Raw genomic sequence first — 27,521 nt, 5'->3', positions numbered from 1 at the left:
ACACACATTTCAATTTCCTCTGTTAGTCATTCTGGCTACAATTCAGTGTATATTATGCTATAGAATGTGCCTTTTTCATAACTCATTTCCATTAATTTTTATTGTCATTGAAAATTATTGTTTGAATTTTCTTTCAGAAATATGCAATGCAACAAGCTTTCAAGACTTTGATGGGCCAGATGGATTCACAAAATAACCAATTCAATACTACTACTTTTTCACCAGGATCGCCTTTTCCATTTCCAATGCCCCCACCATCAGGGCCGAGCACCTCACATTCAGGGCCAACAACCTCACCATCAGGGCCAACTACCTCACCTTCTACAGTTGCAGCTCAATCCATGGTTACTGTAGATGTACCTGCAACCAAAGTAGAGACGCCACCAGCTACAGATGTCAAAGATGACATTGAAAAGAAGAATGAACAAAACAAATATGGTATAAAAAGATCTCTCTTTACTAACGTCATTGTCTGTTGCCTTTTACCTATATAAAATGTGGGGAATAGTCACTACAATTTTGGGTGACCTTTTCTGCATTCACCATTTCCTTCTTTCCTACCTTTTGAAGCCCTCTCCGTTTGTTTTGTTTTTTTTTGGGCATCTTTTTAGCTGCTGTTATTATTTGTTATCTATGACTATATAAGAAGCTGAAATAGCACTTATACTTTTGGTTGGCATATTATGTGTCCAATACTGCTTTCTTCCTCTCTTGGTTGAGCGGATGTCCCTACTGGTTTTGGTTGTCAAGCTAAGTGTTGATGGTTTTCCATTGGTTAATTGTAAACCTATGGGATTAGAGGCATTTGTAGAGATTGCAATGTCAGTCTGCATATTATTTGTCCCCTAAGAGCAGGTGTTGAACCTTCTTGTTTCACTGAGGTCCTTGCCTTGAAACAAGGAGCTATGGGATGGAGTCCTTTTTCTTGTGGGAAGTGACACTTCTAATGGGCCCATTTTCCCATAGGCCATGGTGATTACCTATTTGATTGGGGAGTTTTGGATCTCATTTGAGAATTGCTCTATTGGGTTCTAAGGGAAGATTTGCAAAAGACATCAATGCAACTTTCTTAGCTTTAATTCCTAAGAAATTGGGGGCAGAGAGGATCTTAAAAATTTTAGGCCTATAAGTTTGGTGAGTAGCCTTTATAAGTTATTGGCTAAAGTGTTGGCAAATAGGCTTAAAAAGGTGGTGAGCAAAGTGGCTTCCAAATTCTAAAATGCCTTTGTGGAGGGAAGGCAAATATTAGACATGATGCTTATAGCCAATAAGGCAATTGATTCAATGCTAAAATGCAATAATTCCGGGGTGTTGTGTATGCTGGACATATAGAAGGCTTATGATCACGACTTCATTGATTGGTTGGGTTCTTGTTGAGGGAGGGAGTATTTTCGTTTCCCTTGTCCCTTTTTCATGCTTTGTGGTGATCGTTGTATGCCTCCTGTGTACTTTGGTGGTGCCTTTATGGTGCTTTATTAATATATTATGGGCATTTACCTATCAGGAAAAAAAAAAGTTTGGCTAATTTGGAACCCAATTTTTGTCTTAGAGAGTGGATTCTACTTGGGAGTTCTGTTTTCTTTGGGTTTTTATTCATATCCTCTTGGTTGAGAACTTTAAATTCTTGTCAATTTGCTCGCCTTGTTTAGAAGCTCAGTCAGAGATGATGGGTATTTTGTTTTCCTTTTCTTCTTTTTGGGTGTGTGGAATAATTTGCACTCAAGCTCACCACCTTTTTACTCAACAAGTGCTGTTTGGTAAGTCACTGGAAGATCAGAAAGCTACAAGTTTGAGATATGCCTAGAAAGCTTAAATCCTGGGGAAACTTATTCCTGAACTTTCTGCGGGTTCATTAAGGCCTTGGTTGAGACGGCCCAAACATAGCCCCTAACCTCATATCCTGTCAAGTCTATGTTTGGAAGCCACTTCATAGTTCTTTCCTTCAACATATTTTTCAAAATTTTCATGGATGATTCTAATATGCTCAGTCAAAATTTTCACTGTAGTGATTTTGTTTGCATGCAAAATACCTAATCTGCGAAGATTATGCTGAGCTGTTTTATTCTTGGATCTGTGAGAATTCAGATTTTAGCAATACAGTATATCAATACTTCTTGTTCTTTCCTCTAAGCTGCTTAGCAAATACTTCAGTGATTAAGTAGTGCTAAATTTTAAGTCAGTTCCCCTGTATCTCTTTCTAAATTGGAGGGCTGTTTGCTTGAGTAATAAAAAATGGGAGACTGCTATCAGACAATGCTTCTCTCAATGAAAGGGAAAAGATGAACTTTGACAGATGCTTGTTGAGCACTTTTGTCAGATGGCCAATAAGGGGATTTTTACATACCATAAGGAAAATAGCAATTGGACTTTGTGTAGATTATTAGGATCAAGATGACTATTGAAATTCAGATTCTAGTCTTATTGGAAAGTCTTAGCGATATAGGACAAACCTAGGATGGTTGTTTGCAATCTAGAAGGTGGGCTAGGGCTTCAATCTTTGACGATTTAAGGAGGGGAATGAGACCAAAATTATATAAGTGGGAAAAAAAATTGGAAAAGAAAGATGAAGAAGAAAGATATGAAACCTAAAACTATGTTTGATTCCACAAGAGTACCAAGGAAAGGAACAAAAGTTGAGGAAAATGATTTTATTATGTTTGGTTTACTATGAAAAATATGAAAGAAAATTATATATAATTAAAATTAATTATTTCTAGTAAAAAATAATTGAAATTAGTTAGAAATTTATGCATTTTCAAATTATTTAATATTTATATAAAAGAAGAAAAATAAATGAAATGAGTTTGAAGAAGTATTTATAAATAATTTGTTAACTTTAAATCTATTTTTATTTTCCTTTACTTTTTCTTTCCTTTTGTTTTTCCTCTCTATTTTCTTTCCTTTCATTTTCCCTCAAAAGTTTCAAGGACCAAACATAAGTTTAAAGTCTCATTAAGGTCTTCTTAAAGTCTCATCCTCTTTAGGCTAAGTAGAGGATGTTTGACCGTTATGGTTCATCTTCTTTAGGGATTTTGGAAGAAGAGAATAAGATTAGGGTGCTATAGCATACATCTTATTTGCTTTTGAGTCATCTGGAAGGAAGGAGTTTGTGGATTTTCAAGGGGATGTTGGAATTCATTGGAGGATGTGGGACAGAATTGGTTTCTTACCTCCTATTGGGTGTTTTTCACTAAAGTCTAGTGGAGTTTGTCTGCAAAAAGTGCTCTTTTAGAGGGCTTCTGTTGCATAACGTTACTTTTATACTAATCTATTATCTTTTGTTTCTCTCTTTGCATTGAAGGGTCTCATATCTCTTTCATGTATCCCCTTCTCATTTCTTAATGAAAATTTCTGTTCTTATGGAGGTATCTTTTACTTTATGCCTGTTTCTATTTTGTGTTGAAGGATCCCTCATTCTAGTAGTGTTTTTGCATCTTTTTTCTCAATGAAACTTTCCTTTCTTCTAAAAATAAAAATTGTATGCTCCACATGTCCAATTGAGATTTATAGGCTTGCTTGCATATACCTCAAGTTCATGCTATGTGTTATTTGGTGTGGGCTGGGAGGAATGAATGCATGTATGGGCGTTTGCCTGCTTTCTCTTTATGTTAATATTATTGCTTAAAGAATTATATCCCTTTTGAAATATTAGCCACCAATATCTGAATTGATTGTTCAAAGTTTTCTACTTTTGGGCACTTCTTGTATCTTTTAAAATATTTCTCCTTTCAAAGCTCTCATTTGACATTCATTTGCAGCTTTTGTAGATGTTTCTCCAGAAGAAACGCTGCAAGAGAGTCCTTTTGAAAATTTTGAAGAATCAACTGAGACAAGTTCATCCAAGGATGCACAGTTTTCCGCAGGAGTAAGTATGTTATAGGAGGTTTGGTTTGTTTACGGTCATGGATTTTGGACTAACTTTGAATATTTTCTGAAGGTTTCTCAAAATGGAACTCCTCCCAGGCCAGGCATGGGCGTTTCTGAGGATTCTCAATCTACTCGTAAGTTAAAGAATTTAAGTAAAGCCACTTTTACAATGCAATCTTCTTGGACATGCATTTAGGTATAACTTAGAATAGCAAATGGTTTTTTGAGTACAGATGCATGATTATTAATTTTCAAAAACAATGGCTGTAGGCAGTACAATGTATGCTATGCTTCTTATGGTTATATATATATATATATATATATATTACTCATCCACATTTCATTATTAAGTAAACAATTTTGAGTTTCCCATGACCCTGTCTTTCAATGATTTTGACTTTCTCATAAGCCTGACCTCTATGTTATCACTGTTTAAATTCATTGATTACTGAAAGTTATGAGTTACAGTGTTGATCCTCTCAATCATGAATGGGAAGATGGTTGCGAGGGCCCCACTAACAACTTGACTAAATACTAGATTCTTTGATGTTGCCAATGATTAAAAAATATGAGTTGTATGATGATGCGGTTTTCCAATTGCCAAAATAAGACACTAGATGCAATTAGTCACTTCTATTCTTTTTGCTACAAATTTATGTTTAAAACTTACTGTTTAAGAAGACTGTTTCTTAGTAATTCTATCTGCTTACAGAGAGTCAGCATAAGGCCTTGCTAAGTTGAATTATCAATGTTGGTTGCATGTTGATCCCCAATTTAGAGCAATTTACTTTTTCATGTCTGTAGGAGTATGGCTTTTGGTAAGCATTTCATGATGCATTTAATGCATGAGATATATCCTTCTTGTTACATATTTTTCTTTTGATCCACGCACCTGCACACAATTGTTGAACTAATCTAACCTCGTTTTACAGTAAATAGCTGGAATCCTTTCACAACTCTACCTACCTAGTATAGCAGCACATTAAGACTCATTCTATTCTTAAAACTACTCAAATTTTCCAAACGTATATATGTATGTATGTTTGTATAAAACTTAAAAAAAAAAAAGATCTTTTTAATAATCTAATTCTAACTTAGGACAAATTGTTATCCATATTCTTATAGTTCACCCATAACTTTTCATGGAGGTTTTTCAACAATAAAAAAAGAGGCATTATTAGATTATGGATAACAATAGCATCTTTTATTGTTTTTGGAAGACCTCTACAAGAAGTTCTATAGAATGCACAAAAGGATTGGGGGAGAGAGAACAGGCAAGTAAAGCTCTTTCCAAATATTTAATATTTTATTCATCCTAAGGTTTTTATTGCCCTTGAGGTCTCACCTAGATGGCAAGGAGTTGGGTGAGGAAGGACAACTTTTCTAGTTCAACTTTGTGCACCCCCAAAAATATAAATACTTAAGGGTTTAAAATTCTTGTTCTTTTACCCATTTATAGGATTCATAAAACTATGGAATCCTTTGTGGGCAAAAAGAGGAAGAAAATATGGAGATCCATACCGTTGTTTATTTTTTGGACGGTGTGGAAGGAAAGGAACAGATTAGCATTTAGGGGGGGGGAGCTAGCTATACAGAAAATTAAGTATTCTTTTGTCTGTAATATGTGGGGGTGGGCAAAATTGTATAATGGTGTGGAGTCCCGGTCCCTTATAGGATTCCTGGAGTGGATAGCCTCCGGTTGAGGGCTGGTGGGTTTTGTTGTTTTGTTATTGTGAGGCCCTTGTCGCCTCGTATACTCCCTGTATGCTTTGCGGCGTTTGCCTTTGCTAATATATTGATGTTTACTTATCAAAAAAAAAATAAAACTATGGAATCTTTTTTAGAACTCGTTTCACATGGTAAAGTAACATATGTGATTGGTATTCTATTCTTGAAGATGTTCTCATAAGAATCTTGCAATGCAAGGTGGAAAAGATTGGTTTAGAGTGGAGTCAAAATCCTTTAAAATCTTGGTCGAGGTGGTGAAAGGAAAGGTAGTAGTCTAGGTTCTAGAGAGGGGCTTGGGTTTATCAAGTTGAAATAGATTTGGAGGAAGGAGTCTAGTGGCTTTGCTTGAAGGGGTGGAAGAATGCTATCTCAAGGTGGCAAGGAAGCCCTTTAGGAAGCTTTGAAAGAAGGGAGAAGGGGTACAAGTTGGAGCTTTGCAACAATGTCACAGGTTGTTTCCTATTGTGCTTTGCTTGTCCAATGGAGAAGAGAGATTCACCTTAGTGTTTCCAGAAGGCAGGGGGTATCTAGGGGCTAGAGTACTTTGTCTTGGAAGTAAAGAAGGCTTGGGTTAATCCGAGTTCTAGTGTTGTTGATGGACCTCTAGGGGACAAGTTTTCAGATGTTGTGTGTGGATTGATGGTCCCTAATAAGGGTAAGTCATTTGCTGAAGTAGTTAGTGCTTCTTAAGTGGAGGTTAGCGATGTCGTGTGGATTCAAGTGGGAGAAGGGGAAGTTACAAGAAAAATGGAAGCCCTATAGCTTTGCATTGTGGGTCTATTGGGCAAGATTTTAAATTAAATCCCATATTTGTCTTCTATAAGTAGTGAATAGCTGGAGCTTGGAGGGGAATGTCTTGTTGGTGCGGCTAGGAGGCATGCCCGTTATGTTTGAATTTGAGTTGTCATCATATGCGGAGAAGGCTCTCCAAAGCGGGATGAGGTTTTTTAGGGGTAAACCCTTGTTTTCAGATAGATGATCTTCATTTTAGGAAAAGGTGTTCAGGCTAGTGAAGCGTGGTGAGAGTTGTGGGCTTACTAGTGTACTTATGGGATAAGAAGATGTCTGAGAAGCTAGGGGACGCTTCTAAGGGCTTCGTAGTAGTCAATGAAGACATGGCTTTTTGCTGAAGTTTGTTGTGGTGAGGGTCCCTATTAAAACCAATGGTAGCATGGTGTTAAGGATGTTGCATGTGGTCATCAAAAATAGAGAAGACTCTTCAAAGCGAGACGAGGGTTTTAAGGGTAAACCCTTGTTTTTGGATAGATGGTCTTCAAAAGTGGGTTGTTTTAGCAAAGGTGTTGATGCTAGAGAAGCATGGTAAGAGTTGTGGGCTTACCATTGTGCTTATGGATGGAAAGATGTTTAAGAAGCTATAAGACGCTTGCAGGGGACTTAATGGCAATCGATGAAGACAAAACATTTTGTTGAAGTTTGTTGTGGGCGAGGGTCCTTGTTAAAATGAATGGTTGACAAGTGTTAAGGATGTTGCATGTGATAAAGGGTTTGTTGTGCTATGCGATTTAGTTATGGTGGGAAATCCCACCTTAGGTAGAACATGTAGTACCTAGGGCTAGTTATAGAAAGCTAGAGGTTGAAGAAGGTGGAGAGGTGAGGTCATTCATGAAGGGAAGCGTGGGCAAGGGTGTGGAGTGACCAAAAAGGGTGTAGAACATGTGTTGTTTGATGACCCAATGGAGGTTGCAAAAGGAGATGGGGTGCAAAGGGGGTTGTAGGCCATAAGAGATATTTAGTGAGGACAATTTTTTAAATCCTCTCAGGCTTGGCAAAGGGGGCCTTAGTGGGTCAAAGAGGTAGTCCCAAATTTTTTTAGGCCCATATGGAGAATTTGGGCCTTCCTATTCATGGTCATAATAGTCCCTTATTAAATCCTATGGCAGGTTGGGCTAAAATGGACCAGATGGGCTTGAGCAAAAATAGAGTTAAGCCCATCTTTGATTTTTGAAGCCTAAGTTGTTGGAGTGGGTTGGTCTAATGAGTGTTTTAGTTGTGGTGGGGGGTTGTGATGTGACTTAGTACAAGCTTCCTTTAAATTGGGCAGGACTAAATGTGACAATGAGGAGCCATTATCGTTGGTGGTCCTTTGGAGGTGGTGGGTTCTAGGGGAGAAGCCTCCCACTTGTTCTAACTATTCCCATCCTTGAGAGTGAGCATGGAGACCAGCACAGTGCCTAACAAGAGGGATATGGTGATGTTAGTTGTAGAGAAGGCCTTTTTGTTTGAAGAGATAAGGTTTAAAGGTGTGTTTCCTTGTCTTATTTCTTCAAGGGGTGGGGGTCTTCTCTCCTCCTTCTTTGGTAAGGCTTAAAGCTATTGGGGGTTTCAGGAGGTTAGATAGCAGGGAGAATACCATGGAAGGGACTTTAGAGGGGAACCATAACTCAGTTGGGGAACCATTGAAGATGAATTATCTACATAGGTGCTCAATGGAGTTTCTGAATAACGTTGTGAAAAGCTCAAGGGGGTTTGAGGAGGTGGCGAGGGAGGAGTTGGCTCTAAAGTGAGTCACTTTGATGAAGATTTGGAGAGGGTGGATTCAATATCTGATGGTACAATAACAAGTTGGTAAAGTTCAGCAAGTTCTTAGTTATGCCTACAAACGGGTTTGAAAATGAGATTTTGTTGTTGTTTAAAAAGATGGAGGTTGGAAGGTGTTTTAGAGGCTTGAGCCCACAGATTAAGAGGAGTTCTAATCCTTTGTTGCAATTAAACTGAGAGCTAAGGAAGTTGTTGTTCTTTGTCAATCATAACTGGTCATTAAATAAGGAGATGAGGAATGGTAAGAGTGGGTGGGAGTTAGTTTCTACCGGGCAATGAAGTTGAAGATTCTTTCCTCAATAATAAGAGGCAAATGATGGAGAGAAATGGAAAGTAATAAAATCCTTGATTAGACCTCAAAAGGCTGATTTAGCATGCTACAAGAAATTAAAGTGTGATAGATATTATGTTAGTTAGAAAGGCGCCTTAGAGTGACCTGATTCTTAGAGTGGGGAGCAATGGTAGCTTGGGGAACAATTGGTGGAGTTGTTTTGGGGATAATAGGGTTCTAGAGCTTATTGATATGATGGTGGGTGCATACTCCATTTCTTGTCACTTCAAGAGATTATTGAATATTAGAGAGTTGTAGAATGATCCTTGGTGTGTTAGAGGAGACTTCAATATGGTTAGATTCTTGAGGGAAAAGAGGAATTGTTCTAGGTATCCTTCAACTATGAGATGATTTGCAAAGATGATTGAGGAATTGAATTTTGTGATCTACCTCTAATCGAGGGCCTATGTCTAGTGTGGGGGCAAGAATAATTTGTCTACTTCGAGGCTGGATTGGTTCTTTGTTTTAGAAGATTGAGAAAGCCATTTCATTGGTATTCTTCATTGTGTTCTACCCAAGCTGGTCCTTGATCACGCCCTTATTTTGTTAGATGGAAATGGGATGAGGAGAAGCAAAACCCCCTCCAGGTTTGAAAATATGCAGCTAAGAGCAAAGTGCTTTAAAGATCAGGTTGAAGTATGGTGGGCAAGCTATAGTGTTTGAGGCTCTTTTTAGTCATGTGTTGGTTTGGAAATTGAAAGCGTTGAAGGACACTAAAAGCTTGAAACAAAGAGGTGTTTAGGAATATCTTCATTATGAAAGAAGAGCTCTTGAAGCAAATTAGCTTATGGGATTTAAGGGAGAGGAAGGGCCATACACCCCTGTAAAAACCCAACAGAAGCCATCCTCCACATTCTTGGCGTTGTCATGCTTAAGTAGGGATAAAGTTCTTAGGTTAGATGGGTTCACTATGGCTTTTTTTACGACACTACTTGGTCTTTGTAAAGTATAAGGTGATGGGTTTTTTCAAAGAGTTTTTTTTTAGTTGGGCTCTTTTATTAGAAGTTTAAGTACTGCATTCTTGGTATTGATTCCAAAGAAAGGGGAAGCTTAGAATCTAAAAGATTTCAGACCAATTAGTTGGTGGGAGGGTTATAGAAGCTCCTAGCCAAAGTTCTAGCTATTAGCTAATAAGCTGAAGAAGGTTGTAGGTAAAGTTGCTTTCAATCTTCAAACATGTATTTGTAGAGGGAAGATCAATTTTAAATGCGGTTCTTATTCCAAATGAGGCCACAGATTCAAGACAGAAAAATAACATAGCTAGAGTGTTTGTAAGCTTGACATATGGAAGGCTTATGATCATGTTAATTAGATTTTAATACTATGGGTCATGGGGAAAATGGGCTTCGAACAAAAGTGGGTTGGATGGATAAAGTGGTGCATGTCATTGCTGGTTTTTCTATCTTAGTTAACAAGGCACCCATAAATTTCTTCAATAATTCTAGGGGTCTAAAGAAAGGGAATCTCCTTTCCCCTTATTTATTTGTTTCAATTTTCTAATTTCAAGTTATGGTGGAGGAGAGCCTGAGAGGGAGTAGAAGTGACTCATCTATCATATGCTAACAATGCTATCATTTTTTGTGAGGCAGGCAAATAGCATTTGATACATTTGAATTGGACTCGTGTGGTTTGAAGCCATTTTTAGGCTGAAAAACAATATGGAGAAAAGTGAGCTTATTCTAGTTGGGAGGGTAGAAAATTTGGCAGCACTAGCATTTGAATTAGGTTGTCAGATAGGGAGGCTTCCTTCCATCTATTCAGACCTCCCTTTGGGCGCCCCACTTAAATTGGCAAATAGTGTGGGATGTGGTGAAGGAGAGAATTTAGAAAAGGCTGGCCTTGAGGTAGAGATGGTATTTGTCGAAAGCGAGGAGGCTCACTCTTATTAAAAGTACATTGTCTAGCCTACCAATTAGAAGCATAAGATTAAGGCTTATTTTTCAATTCATTGTATGTCCTTATTGGTGATTCCAAGAAGGATAAGATTAAGGCTTGAGAAGATTCAAAGAGATTTTTTTGTGAGGAGGTGGAGCTCTAGAAAAAAACATCATCTAGTGAATTGGTCAATAATGTGCATGGCTAATAAAAAAGGGGGACTCGGTATGAATCTCTTTATTCTGAATGTTTCTCTTTTGGGTAAGTACAGTTAGATGTTTGCCTTAGAAAGAGATTCTCTATGGAAGAGAGTTATTATTGGGAAGTTTAGGGAGAAAATGGGAAGTTCTTAAAAGCAAAGTTCACTTTGTTGTAGGGAAATGGGAGAAGTGTAAAGTTTTGGTTGGATAGGTGGTATGGTGAACTCTTTCACCGCCTTACTCACCATAGCTAGTTAAAAAGATGCATGAGTAGCAAATGTGGGAGCAGGATGGAGAGAGGGGACACTGGAGTCCATGCCTTTTAGGGCAGTTCCATGATTGGAAGTTAGAGACAGTGGAGGCCTTTTTGTGGAAACTTCAAAAGCTAGTGGTGAAACAGAATATAGAGGATAGGGTGGTCTCGTCAAATTCAAAGAGTGGAAGGTTTTCAGTTGGACCTTTCTACTCCTTTTTGGCACTAGGGGAATCCGAGCCTTTTCCTGTTAGAGTTGTTTGGAACTCATGGATTTCAATGAGAGTAAGAATTTTTCATGGAAACAATGAGGGGAAGAATATCGACCTTAGACTAGTTGAAAAGGAGAGTGTCTTTAGGGAACAAATGTTATATGTGTAAAAAGGAAGAACAATCTGCCAATCACATGCTTTTACATTGCTCATCAACAGGAATTTTGTAGCAGTTGGGTTTTTTCTATGCTTGGGATAGAATGGGTGATCCACTCTTTAACAAAATCAATGTTGTTATGTTGGAATGGATTCTACATTGGAAAGAGGTGAAACAGAGCTTGGATGGCTGCCCCTTTGTGTCTTTGTTCCAGACAATTTGGGGAAAGATATTTGAAAATGTGGAAAATTTGGAACAAACATTCAAATCTTTGTTTATGCAAGTCTTTTGGAATGTTTTAGACATTGTATAGAAGAGCAATCTATATCCTTGATGGATTTTATTGATTGGTTAGGTTTGAAGTAGATATGAAAAGGTTTTATGCCTTTTTTTTATTTTTATTTGTTTGCTTGGCACCTTTTGCATACCTGCCTGTTTACTCTGGTGTGTCTTTGATGGAGCTCTTTCTGTATCTTCTCTTTATATGCACACACACACACACACACAAATATACTGCTTATCAAAAAAATATTCTATTCCTAAAACCACTAAAGTTTCTAGAATATAAACACTACTAGAAAATCCTTATATAGCTCATCCTACCAAAAAGTCCCATCTATATTCTCGTGTACCTTATGAAGTAGGATTATTTAATCACAGCTAAGAATAATTTAATTTTGCTTGATGACTCTGTGTGGTTTTTTATGATGGTTTGGTATTTCCTAAATTGTTGAACATTCATTTCCAGGAAACGCAAATCCTTTCTTGTCGGTGGATGCTCTGGAGAAAATGATGGAAGATCCAACAGTGCAAAAGATGGTTTATCCGTAATATAGTTTCTTGCCCTTTTATTTTATTTGTGCTTTTTCTATATGACTTAGTTTTCAAGATTCAGCTCCTCACTCAAATCTGTACTTGTTTAAATCAAAATGAAATCTGAAAGTTCTGAGAACTCTGAATGTTTAGTATGTTAAGTTATTTTTTTTAATAGGTTCACTTATGGGTGTGCTTTTCATGTGTGATTTTGAATACCAAAGTCACAGATTTGCCTTCATTTTATTAGCCTATTGATGATTTTGGGCCAATTTTGGAGGAAACTGGCAACTTTTCAAAGACCATCTCTCATCAGTGTTGAGGGGGTGAATGATATTTTGCAATAGGAGGGTTGCAGAGTCCCCAATTTTATGATCTTTTGGGTTTCTACAGAAATTAAAGTTCCTCAGTTGAGAATTATTGGCAGCACTTCTATAATTTGGTTAAAATAGAATTTAATGTGAGCTTGTAATATAATAAAGGTCTTAAATCTTTCAGAATAATTGCAGGTTTTCTGAAAGCTGAACCCAGTAACTGAAGACTTGAGACCTACAGCATGAAATCTTGCTAAAGACTGGACTTATTTAGTTTCTATTACAAATTTTATTAGTTCAATGTAATATGCTCACTGTATATAGGGGCTATCAGGGCTTTGTATGTGATCCGTCCCTTCAAAAGTCTAGAGCTTAGTTCACCCTAAGTATTCCCTGTTGCTTGCAAAGTGGCTTCACCTAAAATAAACTTCACTTTATGAGTGTTTTAATACTTCAAAGTTTTTATGAACTTGGATTCAAAATGTTTTTAAGGTCTGGCTATTGCAGAAAAAGCAAGTTGCCTTAATAATCTGCAAAAGAGTTTATTTTGGCATATGATCATGTTAATCAGTAATTTTTACTTTCGGTAATGGAAAATTTGAGTTTTGGGCATAATAGATGGATGGGATGGATTTATTTTTGCATATCTACTGAGAGAATTTCAATCCTGGTGAATGGTATTCCCGACGGAATTTTTTTGGTGTTCAGGAAAGGAAAAACAAAAATGTTCTGCAAAAGAGTTAAGAGTCTTGTGACTGTCATATAATAGTTTCGTTATATAAGATGATCAAATCCTATTTCAGAAAATTGGATCAGATGAAACTTTAATTGCAGTCAGGTGGGCAGTCCAGCATGAGAGGTTCTAAGTTTGGACTTGAAGTGTGATATATCGTGATTCAAGCTTTTGTTTTGTGTCGGTTTATTTTTCCCACTTCTTATGATCTATGTATCAACCTGATGATCTCATTGCTTCTCATATCTGTGGTTGCTGGCTCTTACAATCTAAAATCTCTTTCAGTGTCACATTTCTTTGTGCTAATGTTTCTTTTTTTCCTTCTAAGTACACTTTTTTGGGGTTAAATCCCATTGATTATTTTGGTCTTCTTTTGGATCCTTGTAATACTAGGCTCTTCTTTGTTTGATATTGTTCTGTTAATATCGAAACTTTTTCACATACATGATGCTATTTTCTGGAAGTAATTTATTTTGTGTTTCTTACTATCTGAACAAAGTTAATAATTCTTCTTGTTTCTTTACAGCTATTTACCTGAGGAGATGAGGAACCCCACTACCTTCAAATGTGAGTATATCATTCCTTGATACTTCTTTTGAGAAAGTTATGGCTTGATTTTAATTTAGAATTAATAAAAACAGTGCTGTATGCATGAGAAAATTTTCATTGTTTAGCACCTTCGTAGAAGTTGATTATGGAAACCTTGAAATTATTTAGAAAAACCTAACAGTTTATATCCATCATTTTTTAACACGGGATCAATAGTTGGATTCCAGTAACAACGAGAGACGTATTTTGTGCATCTTATGCATGAGAAGTGAAGAATCAATTGACCATCTTTTTCTACATTGCCTGTTAACATTGGGGCTTTGGCACAAGCTTTTTAGTCTAGACAAGATGGATTGGGTTCTGCTTAGGAGTATTTGTGATATGATGACTATCACATTTAGAGGTTTGTGGAATTCCATCAAAGGTAAGTCCCTTTGGCCACTTGTTTGCCTCACTATACTTCGGATTGTGTGGCTAGAGAGAAATGTTAGGATCTTTGAGGAAAAGTGGAGAAAGAAAGAGATGTGGGATCTACTTCACTTCTATTCCTTTTTGTAGGCCTCTTGTATCATTGCATTTAGAAATATTCCACTCAATGTTATTTAACTTAGTTGGCTTTCAGTTTGTAATTCCAAGGGGTGGATAACAATGAGAGGAGTGGAGTCCAGTCTTGTGGGGATTTGTGTATGCCTTTGTGTTTGGTTCTTCTTGTATAGCATAGGTGTTTAGTCTTATTTTGATCAATATTTTGTATTTTATTAGGAGGACCCCTCATCCTTCTCTTGTACTTTTTATCATAATTAATATATCTTTTATTTCTTATAAAAAAGGAAAAAAGAAGAAGAAGAAGAAGAAGAAGAAAGGGACAGAGGAAGAGAGGTTGACTTGTGTTAAAGCCTTCAACCTAATGCCCTCAATAACCAATTACCCTCTCAGCACTCAAATAGAGGTGCTTATATATCTCAAAGGTGAAAAGTATGGCTTGCCTAGAACCCAGTAAAAAAAAATGACCTTTCACTCCTTTTGCAAGAAATCTGCAAGTTGATCCTTAGTTTTCACAAGTGGAGTTCAACTAATTCCATATGTGAGCTTTTCCTTAATGAAGTCCCAACCCACCTCAACATATTCAGTCTGATCATGTTTATTGGATTATCAGTTGTATTTGCTGCTGTATGGGCATAGCGCTGTCTTGTGTGCATCTTAACCTCTACAACTTGTTCTTACGAATAATCTTCTATAAACTAACAAGTGTTATGGGCTGTTTCCCTTTTAACTCTGTTTCTTCACATTGCCTTGCTGTGATCAATCTGTATCTTCTGAGGACTAAGCTCTCATATGCCTATGCCTTCTGTATAAAATTCCCTTCATGGGAATTGTATTCAATCTCAACCTTTAATACTTTGTAGTTTGTAATGGTCCTCAAGATGACAAGAAGTTGGACAATGCATGTACTGATTGATAACACTAAGTGCATAAGTTGTCCAGTGTGGGACAAGTAGATCAATCATCCTACAAATTTCTCATGCATATCCAAATCTTCATTGAAGTTCCACCCTCATCATCAGTCTCTGCTTCACTTTAATTGGAGTACTGAACCTCCTAGGTTTTTATCAGGAAATCAGAAAACCTAGAATATGTTTCTTTGACAAACATAGACACCTTTCTCATGTTGAGCAATCTTAATCCTGAGAAAGTTTCGGAGTTGACCCAGGGTTTTGATTCAAAGTCTCTTTTCTACAATTCCTTTAACAGGATCCCAGCGGTAGTTATGAATTCATAAATATAGAAGTGAAAAATGCTCAATAAATAGGATTTCATTTACTTTTTGGCAAATTGAATCTTTGTCAAAGCTGCTCTTAACCCTTTCAAACCATGGTCTAGGAGACTGTTAAGCCATATAGAGCTTTCATCAGCTAGCAATCTTTTCCTCGGTTCTTAGGTCATTGAATCCTGAAGATTACACCATAGACCCTTCCTTGTAGGATGTGAAGCAGAAATGCATGCTTCCAAGATAATTGTTAGTCACCAATCTAGATTGTTGACTAATAATTACAAGACAGGTGTAGAATTTCTCAGCAACTGGAAGGCCTCTGAATGATCGACGGAGTCTGTATAAACCATTTACTACCAGTCTGGTTTTATACCTTTAGGTTCTACCATCAAACCTGTGTTTCACTGTAAAAGCCCTACCCCTCACAATTCATTCCTCTTATCAGATATTGATAATGCTTCAAATACACTCTAGGAACTGAAATGAAAGATATAAAAGAAAAGAACAAACTATATTGTAGAGACAAAGATTGATGTGACAGTTACATAAATGGTCTCTACTTGATAACCAACTATACTCTCAACAACATTATTATCCATACTTCTCTTTATTGCATTGGTCTGTACGTTGGGAGCTCAAGGTCTTTCTCATGAGCATCTACACATGATGTTTTAGGCACCCAACTAACCATTGGCAAAGTTGTAGCTTCAAATAGGTTTCTTTGGGTTTCAGCCTGTGGCACTTGCCAGATTATGAATATTTTTGCATGCGATACCTGAAGCCTTCTGATGTCTTTATTTTTATCCCTTTAATTGAAATAACTGGTTTCCTGGGTCTCTCTCTCTCTCTCTCTCTCTCTCTATATATATATATAGATATATATATATACAGACGACAATTAGTTCGCTCCTCTCAAATCTCTTCCTAATCTCATGATGCAAATGTGAAATTGGATGTGGTGTTTGATTTTAGTAACATTGAAGCTGTTTTAAATATCCTGTAACAGGGATGCTACAAAATCCACAATATCGTCAACAGCTGCAGGACATGCTGTAAGTTTCTCTTTCTACCTTTTATTTGTCGTGATGTAAGGATTTCTTGGTATACATGTATTGGTTTTTTTATTTGATGTTTGCAACAAATGTAGTTCAGATTAGTTTATATTGTTCACTTTTTGCCTAATAATTTGAAATTGAAACTGATCTTTGTTTTTGTGAAATTAACCTTTTCAAAGAACTTGGCCTTATTTTGCTTTTTCTTATAATCTTTGGATGCTAATGGAAGCCTTAGTCTCTTGTTGGTTTATTCTTATTTTCCCTTTTTTTTCCTCTTTTTTTTTTCTTTTTAAATGTCAATTATAATTCTTTTATTAGTCACCACATTTATTGGGTTCCTGAGTTTTTCATTTTTAGCTCAAATTATTATTTATATTGAAAATTAAATATTAATACAATATAATAGGCAGTGCATTCTTTCACTTTGAAACAAAGTGTATCCTTTGATGATCTTTTATGTGAGCTTAGTTCTATCTATAACTGTACTGCATTTGTCTGCTCTGATGTTCACTGTGTTTGACTATACTTCACAACCTACTCTCTGACAAGTTTCATGACTCAGCCCTTATGATGCTATTATCTGATATCAACTATTTTTGCATCAAAAGCAGAGAATAAATTCTACATTTTTGGACCCCTTCTCCAAATAGCTCTAGTATTTTATTGCTAAATCCTTATTATTCATCCTTTATTTTGAGAATGGTGATTTACTTAAATGCTCAAATCCGTTCGAGAAATTGTTTGCAAATCGAACTCGCTCTATTGCAGTGAGTCATTTCGCCGGAAGGCCACCTGGAATGGAATTATCTCAATATCTTATTTCCTGAGGCGTCTAATCTAGAAGCTAGATCTTGTCGTGTTTTATTTATTTGTTTTTTCTTTCCAGAAATAACATGGGGGGAGGTGCTGAATGGGACAATCGAATGATGGATAACCTGAAAAATTTTGATCTCAGCAGTCCCGAGGTCAAGCAGCAATTTGGTGAGTTTTGAATCAATTGTTATGTTGCTGCTTTTGTTGGATTTGTTGGTATGTAGTAATCCTTATTCAGAATGAGGATTATTTGTTTATCTTGAGGTCAAATCTCTTGCCCAGTTTTATATGATGAGTTCATACTGAAGTTTTTAACCTTTCATACCAAAAATGGATCAGTGTTAATGTCACCTACCAAAATTGTTCCCTTCGTTATTCTAAACAAATTTGTATATTTTATCATAAAGATTAAAAGATTCATTTGAAATCGTGCATGATTATCAAATTTATGAGGGGCATCTTGAATAGAAAGCCATCATCTAGATTTCCTACACATGATGCCAAGTGGGCTACACCTCAGTTACCATGCTTTTTAAATTTGCACCGAATCTCAATTTTATGCCATGTCATTTTCGAAACACCGTCACTGTGTTCACTCCCATCTATTGTTACAACTTGAGAAATTGCTAGGTAATCACCAAAGGTCAGATATTATGTAATCAGATAAATGGATTTGAGCTGCTGTGGATATAACTCAGTTTTTTTTTTTCCTTTTTATTTTTTAATCTTTTCTATATTTGATATTTTGCAGATCAAATTGGGCTTACACCTGAAGAAGTTATTTCAAAAATTATGGCCAATCCTGATGTTGCCCTGGCATTTCAAAATCCAAGAATTCAAGCAGCCATCATGGATGTATGCCCTAATTGCAGCACTTTCTCTCCTTTTTTTCCCTCTTTTAAATTCTTCATATCTTTTTGGACAGTTTCCTTTGAAGTCCTTCAATTATTTTTTCACTATATAGTATTCTATAACATTTGGTTATTTCTGCAGTGTTCTCAGAACCCTCTGAGTATTGCAAAGTATCAAAATGACAAGGAGGTAAGTCTCAAATTTTATCCAACTTGTTTAATTGTGATCATAGTGATGCTTGTTCTGCACGTTCACATTCAAATCATTTATGCCATTAAGGCCATTTTTTTATTAATATATTGAGCCCCTTGGATTTGCTTTTGCTTCTGCCTGCAGTTATCCTTTTAAATGTAATATGTATCATTTAATCTCAGGTTATGGATGTTTTCAACAAAATATCGGAACTCTTCCCCGGAGTATCAGGTCCACCTTGAGTCTTATAGCTCATCCACAGCTGCACTTTTTTTGGGCTAGATGCACTCATTCTTGTTTCTGGATTGGTACTTTAATTAGCATTTCAAAGGCTGCAGCATCATACATGCTTCCAATCTTTCTCATGGCCATGTATCACAATGAACTTGGCTTTGAATGTCATCCTCAAAGGAAGCACCTAAATCCAAGTACAGGCCTTCCAAAAGGGAATCAGCTGTATCCTTTCACTTTTTAGGAAAATATGGATTTTGCTAGTTGTGTTGAGCAGTTGCATAGTTAATCTCCTTTCTGTCACCTGAGTTTGATCCTGTAAGTCTTCAAAGAAACCGATGTATTCTTCATACAAACATCTCCATAAAACAGTAAATTGAAACTTATCCATAAAACATCTCCTCTTCAGGTTTTTGACCCTATATGTAGTTTATTTTATTTGCTCATATCATACCTGTCTGATATGGCATTTTGAAATGCTCTTGCTGATGATGTGCTTGCATCTTGGATCATTGCTATGCTATATTATTTTGATTCTGGTTAACCTAATATGCATTGTGGGTCTGTATTGTAACGCCTTAAACTTTTAGAAAAGTTGGTAGCTTAAGATAATATCACTCTCTTACTGTTTATAACAACTTTAAACTTTTAGGAAAGTTGACAGCTTAACACAATATCTCTTACTGTTTATTCACCCATGAAGGAGAGCGTTAAGTTTATACCCTTATCTACCATTATATTGTGGGCAGTGGCACATGAAGAAGGGTGTTCGCCCGATATGCATTGTGGGTTCAATAGCAACAGTCTAAGCTTTTAGGAAAGTTGGTAGGTTCAAAATGATCACGCCCTAATTTCGGTTCATTTAGAACCCTTCATACAAACCTTCATTCTCGGCCAAGTATTGTTGCCTGGCCACTCCATCCCCACTTCATTTGCGTGTATACCACAACTTTCTGTATGTTAAAAGCTCTTCCCAATATCGGATATTGTTTACAATTTGCGCATATTCTTCTTCCAAGTGGTGTTGGATAGGGACAACTGTTGATTGCCTAACTGATCATGCTTTGGGCTAAATGGCGAAAACCCACAATGCAATCAAGGGTGGGTTGGGTCACTGTTGCGTGCCGCTGCGTGATTTTGTAATGCGTGTCAAAAACAGGATTCCTGAATGTTAACTTGTCGTTATTGCGACACCGTTCTTTGTAGGAAAAATCCTAGCTCTGACCGAGAATGATACCATTTCTATGAGGGCCACCTTAAGTGGACAAGTTGCAGGTCCAAAGATTAGACTCCCTTTCTTTATCATTCAAAGTAGGATGTCCTTGGAAGGGAAAGAGTGAAGGATAGAGTTGGATTCTTCCAAGCTTATTGACCTTCAACTCTTCTTTTGTGTTCATGCTTTTACCTCTAGACAAATGAAAGCTCATCTTATCCTCTTAAAGGATTTCTTGTAACAAAAAGAGAAGGAAAAAAAGAAAAAAAGAAAAAATATAGAATATTTGGGAAAAGAACACAACATATATAGGGATTGGTTCAAGTATTTTGGGAGTATTTCACCCCTTTAATCGAAATATCGAAATGCACATGTGAGTTGAATGAAAGTTAATGCTTGTTTCCCAGGAAAACATGAGAAAAGAAAATGGAGAGGAAAAGTAAAAGAAAAAAGTAAAATTATATTTAAGGCAAATAAATTATTTTTATATATTATTTTAAATTTATTTTTTATGTTAATTCTTTTATCTAAATAAATAAATTTAAATTCAATAAACATATATTTTAAATATATTTGACTTCTTTTTCTTTTTCTTTTCTTTTTTTACTATTTTCATATTAAAATAAAACATGAGGAAAATATTGTTTTTAATAGTTTTTCTTTTTCCTATATATATATATATATATATATATATTTTAATTTATTGAATCTTATGGTGAATTAGAGCCTTGAGTTTTGAGTTCAAGTTCAAGTTGGGTGGTCTCTTCCCAATTATTTGAAAAAAAAAAAAACAAATTTAGTGGACCTTATGTATTTTTAATATTATAGCTATGTTTGGTTTCAGAAATTACTAAGAAAAAAAAAATCATGTTTCATTTTACAATGAAAAATATGAAGAAAAAAAAGTCAAATATAATTAAAATGAGCAAGAAATTTATATATTTTAAAATTATTTAATCTTCATATAAAAGAGTTAAATAAAAATAATTTATTTGACTTTAAATTAATTTTTATTTTCTTTTATTTTTACTTTCCTTGTGTTTTTTTTCTATATTTTCTTTCTTTTTGCATGTTCTCTCAAACTTTTTTGAAACCAAACATAAGTTATATGTATTGTTTGATGAGTTGTCAAAGGTATAAAAATTTAAAATAAAATTAACTAAATATATATATTTCCTTGGCTTGGAAGGATATTAAATGTGGGTGGGTAGTTGGGGAGGTGCAATTCCCACTTGACTACAACATTCCACTTGCTTTTACACAAAAAAAAAGGTATAAAGCGTGTAGAGGTAGTCGAGGAACTTGCTTTTATAGTGTGGTGTAATAGTTATCCAAAAACGAACACAACTAAGGGTGGTAGATGATAAAGCCCAATTGCCTCAATCAATGCCTCCAAATACACCACTTTGTTTCTTCTTCAATATATCCAATGATTTCAAATCTAATTAGTCTAATTCTATGATGCATTCAAGGGATAATTAGGTCATATCAACAAATAATTTGATCATATTTTTAAGCGGTAATTTGGTTATACTAAATTATGATTTTTCGAACAAGTCTCATTCTGAATTCTTAATTTGGATCCTCCGAGTAATTAAGGTACAAAATAATGAAACTTTTTTACTATCTGATCCGTTTTTATTTTTATTTTTATTAAATGATATGTCTGATGTAGTATTGAAAAGTTTCTTTCTAGATTTTATGTGATATTTTAACATAAATTTTTTAAGTTTTATTTTTAGATCTTCTACTTAAATACAAAAAGTGCAAATATTTTGAGCTTTTATTTATATTCTAACTTAGTTTGGAATTTTCTTAAGATTTCATAAAAGTTCCAAACCTATTGAGACTTCAAATTACAAAGAAAATGTGCCCCTTTTTTAATCAAATAGAAAATAAAACAATTACTATAATTATCTTTTCATTTAGGAGGTGATTAATGAATCTAAATAAATATTTATTTTTAGCTTAGGTGGTGTTTGGTTTTTAGACTTAATTCTAAATATAACTTAAAATTAAATAGCGTCAAGAATTAAGTTTTTTTTTTTAAAAAAAAATATTTTATTTCTATTAAGTATTAAGAAGTAAAAGAAAATTAATATTTTCCTTTTAGTATTAAAAAAAGTAATATGTTAACAAAAAATAAAAATAAAAACAAACAAACAATCTAAGATCCGAAAACAAATTACTTTAAGTAAAAAGTTAAAATAACATATTTTATCTATATTTTTTAAAATTTAACAATTATTTATCTTGCATATTATTTTATATATAGTATTTATTGAAAATGATTTGTTGATTTTATAAAATATAATAACATACACATTACTATTAAAAAAAATTCAAAATATCATTCCAAAAGATTACTCTTATTTTTCTTGATGGCTTATGATGCATTTTTCATTGGCTTCCACACTCCATTCCATCACTAATCCAAAACCACTGGTTGAATGCTTACAAATGGCATCACTGGTTGGTTTGCTTTCAAGAATGACCTTTTATAATAACAACAAATAATAAAATAAAATAAAATTAAATTAAAAATAATAATAACAAAATCATTTAGAGAGAGAGACAAACATGTTGTTCTTATCATCTTCTTGCTTCCCCTTTAAACAAATATTCTATCAATATCTATCAGAGATGGTGACAAGAGTGGCATCTTCTATATATAGATTTGAAAAAACAAAAACAAAAACCAAACTTCACAAAAATTAGTTACTCCAATATTATATATTTTTTAAATGAAAAATTTCTACTAAAAAAAGGTTAAAAGTGTTTTCTTACCTAACACACTTTAAGGGCTTATTTGATAATTGTGTTTAAAATCAATTCTAAAAAATAATTTTCAATAAAAATATGTTTGAAAACTTAAAATATTTCTAACCTATTTTTAATATTTTTAAAAATAATTTTATGTTTAATATTTTATTTTTAATCATTTTATATGTTTATATAATTATTTTTTAAATAATTTTTAAAAAATAAATAAAAACAACTCAAAGATATTATCTAAAAGCACTCCATTTTCTGTTCTTAATAATAGTAAATAAAAAAAAAATAGTTGTCAAATATGTCATTTTAATTTTATGTTCTAAAAAATAAAAAACTATTATCAAAAAAAGTTGTTGGATCGTAAATCTCCCTAATTATCTTTCTTTTTTTTATAAAAAGCCATGAAAATTTTTTTTATAAAAAAACATGAAAATGGTTAAAAATTTTATCCAAACACCATTAAGAATTTTACTTTTAATCATTAGTTTTAAACCTACAACTAAATTAATCGTTATAAGGTTTAAATGATGCATATTCAAACCCAATATATTTACACTCAAAATTTGAAATAAAAATTAAATAACACACAAGGTATACAAAGACACATTTAAAAAAGAAAAATAAAAATAAAAATAAAAATAAAAATTAGTTCCCCCACTCCAATCCATACATGTCATGATATATATATAATTTTGTTTTAAATGAGTTGTCACACTCCATACAGACCATAGCTTCCTCCAAGAGGGGGCAGTTGCATAAAGAAGATGAATAAGATAAAAGTGGGTGGAGCCCAACAGAGAGGGGTGAGGAGAAGAACAAAGGAGTTGTCATTCTTTTAATATGGTTGTTGTGGCATCATGTTGTGTCACCCTCAAACTGATTGAGACTTGCACCACCATAATTCTTGTGTCGCTGGCGAACAAAAAAGAAGGGTTTGTTTGGAATTTTTTTTTTTTTTTTATATATATATATTTTTTAAGGATCACTTTTGGACATTCCCACAAGGCAACATTGGCTCCAAAAACATTGTAGGTTCAGAAGATGGGGTGAAAGTGAGTGGTAAAGAGATAATATATCTTGTGGTGGTGGGTCTGCTTAATAATTGAGTTGGAAATTGGGATTGAGTAAGAATGGGGTTTTACAAAGGGGGACACCGTGAAGTCATCTGCAATTCTTTTAAGATTATTTGGATTGGGTTCCAAGAGGTAACCGATTGCGTTTTTTTTTTTATATTATTTTAAGTTGTTTTTGTTACTTAACACTTATTGTATTAAGTTGAATTTAAGTTAAATTATATTTAAGGTGGGTGGTGGTTGTTTTTTGGTTGAATAGAAAAAATTAAAATATTTAGTTTTTTTATTTAAGTAAAAGTATCTTATTAATATTAATCAATATAATTAAAGTAAATTAATTATTAATAAGTTTAGTTTAGTTATATTGGTTAATATTAATGAGTTACTTTTGGCTAAATGAAAAAAGTCAAATATTTTGACTTTTTTTATTCAGTCAAAAAACAAATATCATCTTAGACTTAAAACTTATTACTTAATTTTTATTTTAAATATTAAGGTCATTTGATAAAATTAACTTAAAACTTATTTTAAATCATCAAATTAACATACTTATCCTTATAGAAAAAAAAATTAAGTATTAGTGAAGCTCGTGGAGTAGTAAAAAAAAAAATCGTAGAAAGCAATTAGGATAAGTTATTTTTTTATTTATTACTTATAATTATTTTTTATTTTAAATCATGCTATTAAATTATTTTACCAAACATACTTAATTTATTTAACGATATAAATTAAGTTATTAAATTTATTTTAAATTATTAAGTTGGTTTATCAAATACCTATTAACTTAGAAAATATATTTGATTTTTTTTAAGAATTTTTTAAAAAAAATAGATTATTTTAAATAAAAATTAGCTGTTTTTAATTATTTTTATACAATAGTATAAATAACAATTAAAAAAATGAAAAATATTATAAAAAATTATATATTATGGGTGCTTTTGTAAAAAAAATATTGAAAAAACTATTTTTCATATTAACTTCCTAAGCCCAATTTTAGTTTTGAAAATAATTAAAATATATTTTAGAAAGGTTTCCCAAGTAGTATTGTAAGTAAACAAATATCAATTGCCTTAATCCACATTCTCCTTTCATTTTCACATGCCTTGTGGATAAATTTTCCACGCGTCACTTCTCACTGATTTGGTCCAAAATAGGCCATAATTGGAAATATTCCTTGGGAAATGGGTGGTTTCGTGTTAGCGAGACGGCTGTTTCGAGTCACCTTCAATACGAGTGACTCGTACAAGAGTGCTTGTGCTGCTAAGCGAACACCATCTTGTTAGGCCTGCTTAAGTATTTAAAATATCTATATTTTTTTTCATAAATTTTAATGATATATAAAAAAAAATTTAAATTAGAATTAAAATTAAATATTTTCCATTTCTAATTTTATATTTCTTTGTTGTCATGCAATGTGTCTTTTGTGTAAAAAGGTAAAAAGTTGGTTGTGCTTGTCCCCAAAGCAACTTGTACATGCAATAAAGTGAAAAGGGGTGATAAAATCATACAAGTACATTGAATCAAAAGTAGTCATGATATAAAAATATGTAGTCAATTTATTTGTTTATTTCTAGCTTTAGAGTATGCTCTTAAATGTCTTTTGATAAAGCTCTTCTACTCAAAAAAATGTTTTCAACCAAAAAATAAAAATAAGGTATTTCATAAAATAAAAAAAACATTTTAAAAAATTAAAAATCATTTATAATACTTCTTGAAAAAATATTTAAAGATGATTTTTTTTTTTTTAAAAAAAAAACACTTCTTTTAAAAATAATTCAAAAAAAAATTTGTAATATTATATATCGGATATAAGAGAAAGTTATTGAGATTATATATATGAGTTTTTTTAAACCTTATATACGCGTTTTAAAAGTACGAGGGTTCTTTTGAACTCAGAGCAAAATAATATTTATATTGTTAGAAATATCTACACGGCTACTATTACAAAATGGTGTTAGGGTTGATTCCCGACCCTTAAAATGTTTGTTTGCTTGGTCTCGTAATCTTGTGAAACACAACATCTTTATATGAGAGAGTCTTTATGATATCTTACATTAAATAGGAGATTAGAGTTACATTTAATATCCTGATAGAGGACTTGGACTATATACATGGTATATAACATATGATATCTATATGTTAGACGTTGGTTATTACAATATTATTAAGCGAAAATCTTAATATATTTGTGATCATATCAAATCTAAAAATAATATATATATATGTGGTGGGGGGTGGGGGGTTTTCTGGTTCAAAGTTTCTAGGGCATAATGACAGCTAGAGAGTGAGATTGGATGCGATTATTGATTCAGGTTCTTCCCTCTTACAGATGGTTTTGGAGGAAAAGAATGATTTCTTTTTATCCGGAAGTTGATAGGAATCGGAATCTGTGAAAAGACAAGGAACTAAATGAAGATATTACAATGCATTATGGTATACCACCTTCCAAAGGAATAATCATTCCCACATCTTAATCTTACCAAGGAATTATGATTCCCCACCCCCACTCACCGGCTTTTTTTCTAGTGACTAGTGATGAAGGCCATGAAGAATTTCAATTCAATGTCACATAAGTGAAAAGTAAAAATAAAAAATAAAAAATTATTTTATTATTATTATTTTTGAAGTTTTGGTTAATTTTATATGCTAAGTATGATGAGTATATTTTAAGCAAAATTAGTAGAAATTTGACCATTAGTTCACACTAATCTTGAAAATTATAGGGCATGTGTGCTTGGTGGAAGAAAGAACGGGATCGAAGCCGTTCCTTTTGGAACTGATTTTGAAAAATTATTTTTTATTATTAAAAATAGAAAAGTATTTTTAATACTTTGAAAACACATTTAGTAAGTTTTTTATAAATGAAAAATTAGTTTATTAAAAAATTATTCTAAAAACAAGGGATTTTTTGAAAATGTATTTTAAATATTGTCTTTTGTGGTTTATTTTAAAAAATGTTCATATAAATATAAAAAATAATTAAAAGTAAAATATTGTGTATAGAAGTTATTTTTAAAATAGAGAGAACATGTTAACAACATTTTGGCTTCCATGTTTACAAAAACACTCTCAGGAGGCCCAAAAAGTCTATTTTATTTTCTACTTATTATTATTATATTTGAATTCTTTTTTAAAAATGATACCAAAAATAAAATTTTGTCTTTAAAATTAAAAATAAAATAATTAATTATTTTCTCATTCCTTTTTTATCTTGAAATTTGGTATTTATTTCAATTTATATGATATTATAAAATTTGAAATAGGTAATAAAATAAATACAATTATTGCTTTTATCAACTTGTTCAAGTGCATTGCATCAATGGGACAAGTCCACACGTTATTGAGTCTTCATGTTTTGATTATTGGATTTAGCAAAAATCAAATTTAAAAAAAAATTCATATTTATCACATTCAAAAGTAATTGAATCAATTGTACCTCAAATAATTAATTTATTTTTAAAATATTATTATTATGGAAATAAGTCCTTGTTAGAATTACTTTTGAAATTAATGGAATTATTATTAGTCTTTTGAGGAGTGACTTTGAGAGGGTTAAAACCCTTTTCTATGGCCTAAAAATGTTTATTTATTTATTTATTTATTTATTAATTTGATAGAGATTGAGTGTTTGAAAAACTTTAAGAATATGCTTGATTTCCATAAAATTTAAGGGAAAAGGTAAGGGAAAGAAATAGAGAGGAAAAATAAAGAAAAAATTTAAAGAAAAATAAAAAATATATTCAAAATCAAAAAATTATTTTTAAATGATTTCTCAAACTTATTTAATTTATTTTCCTTTATATAAAAATTAAATAATTTTAAAATGTATACATTTTTAATTAATTTTAATTATATTTTTTTTTTCATATTTTTCATAATAAAACCAAGAATTAAAAAACCATTTTTTTTTCTTTCCTTAATACTTTTTGGAACCAAATACAACCTTAAACTTTAG

General features: G+C 33.1%; 1 protein-coding gene across 2 annotated transcripts in view; it reads left to right on the top strand.

Moving 5' to 3' along the window:
• LOC100265473 (protein TIC 40, chloroplastic) overlaps window positions 1-18,927 on the top strand; it is a 29,320-nt gene extending 10,393 nt beyond the window's left edge. For both annotated transcript variants that reach the window (XM_010667060.3, XM_002282538.5), the window contains exons 5-14: window positions 138-438; window positions 3,759-3,865; window positions 3,938-4,001; window positions 11,931-12,009; window positions 13,569-13,609; window positions 16,369-16,414; window positions 17,304-17,398; window positions 17,982-18,085; window positions 18,224-18,271; window positions 18,457-18,927. In XM_010667060.3, the coding sequence (XP_010665362.1) occupies window positions 138-438; window positions 3,759-3,865; window positions 3,938-4,001; window positions 11,931-12,009; window positions 13,569-13,609; window positions 16,369-16,414; window positions 17,304-17,398; window positions 17,982-18,085; window positions 18,224-18,271; window positions 18,457-18,516 (945 nt within the window). In that variant the 3' untranslated portion in view covers window positions 18,517-18,927. The remainder of the gene's footprint in view (window positions 1-137; window positions 439-3,758; window positions 3,866-3,937; window positions 4,002-11,930; window positions 12,010-13,568; window positions 13,610-16,368; window positions 16,415-17,303; window positions 17,399-17,981; window positions 18,086-18,223; window positions 18,272-18,456) is intronic.
• Window positions 18,928-27,521: the final 8,594 nt, after the last annotated feature.

Source organism: Vitis vinifera, chromosome 18 (genome assembly GCF_030704535.1).
Source record: "Vitis vinifera cultivar Pinot Noir 40024 chromosome 18, ASM3070453v1".
NCBI lineage: Eukaryota > Viridiplantae > Streptophyta > Magnoliopsida > Vitales > Vitaceae > Vitis > Vitis vinifera.
Note: the sequence above shows the minus strand (reverse complement) of the source record. Positions and strands in the feature narration are given on the sequence as shown.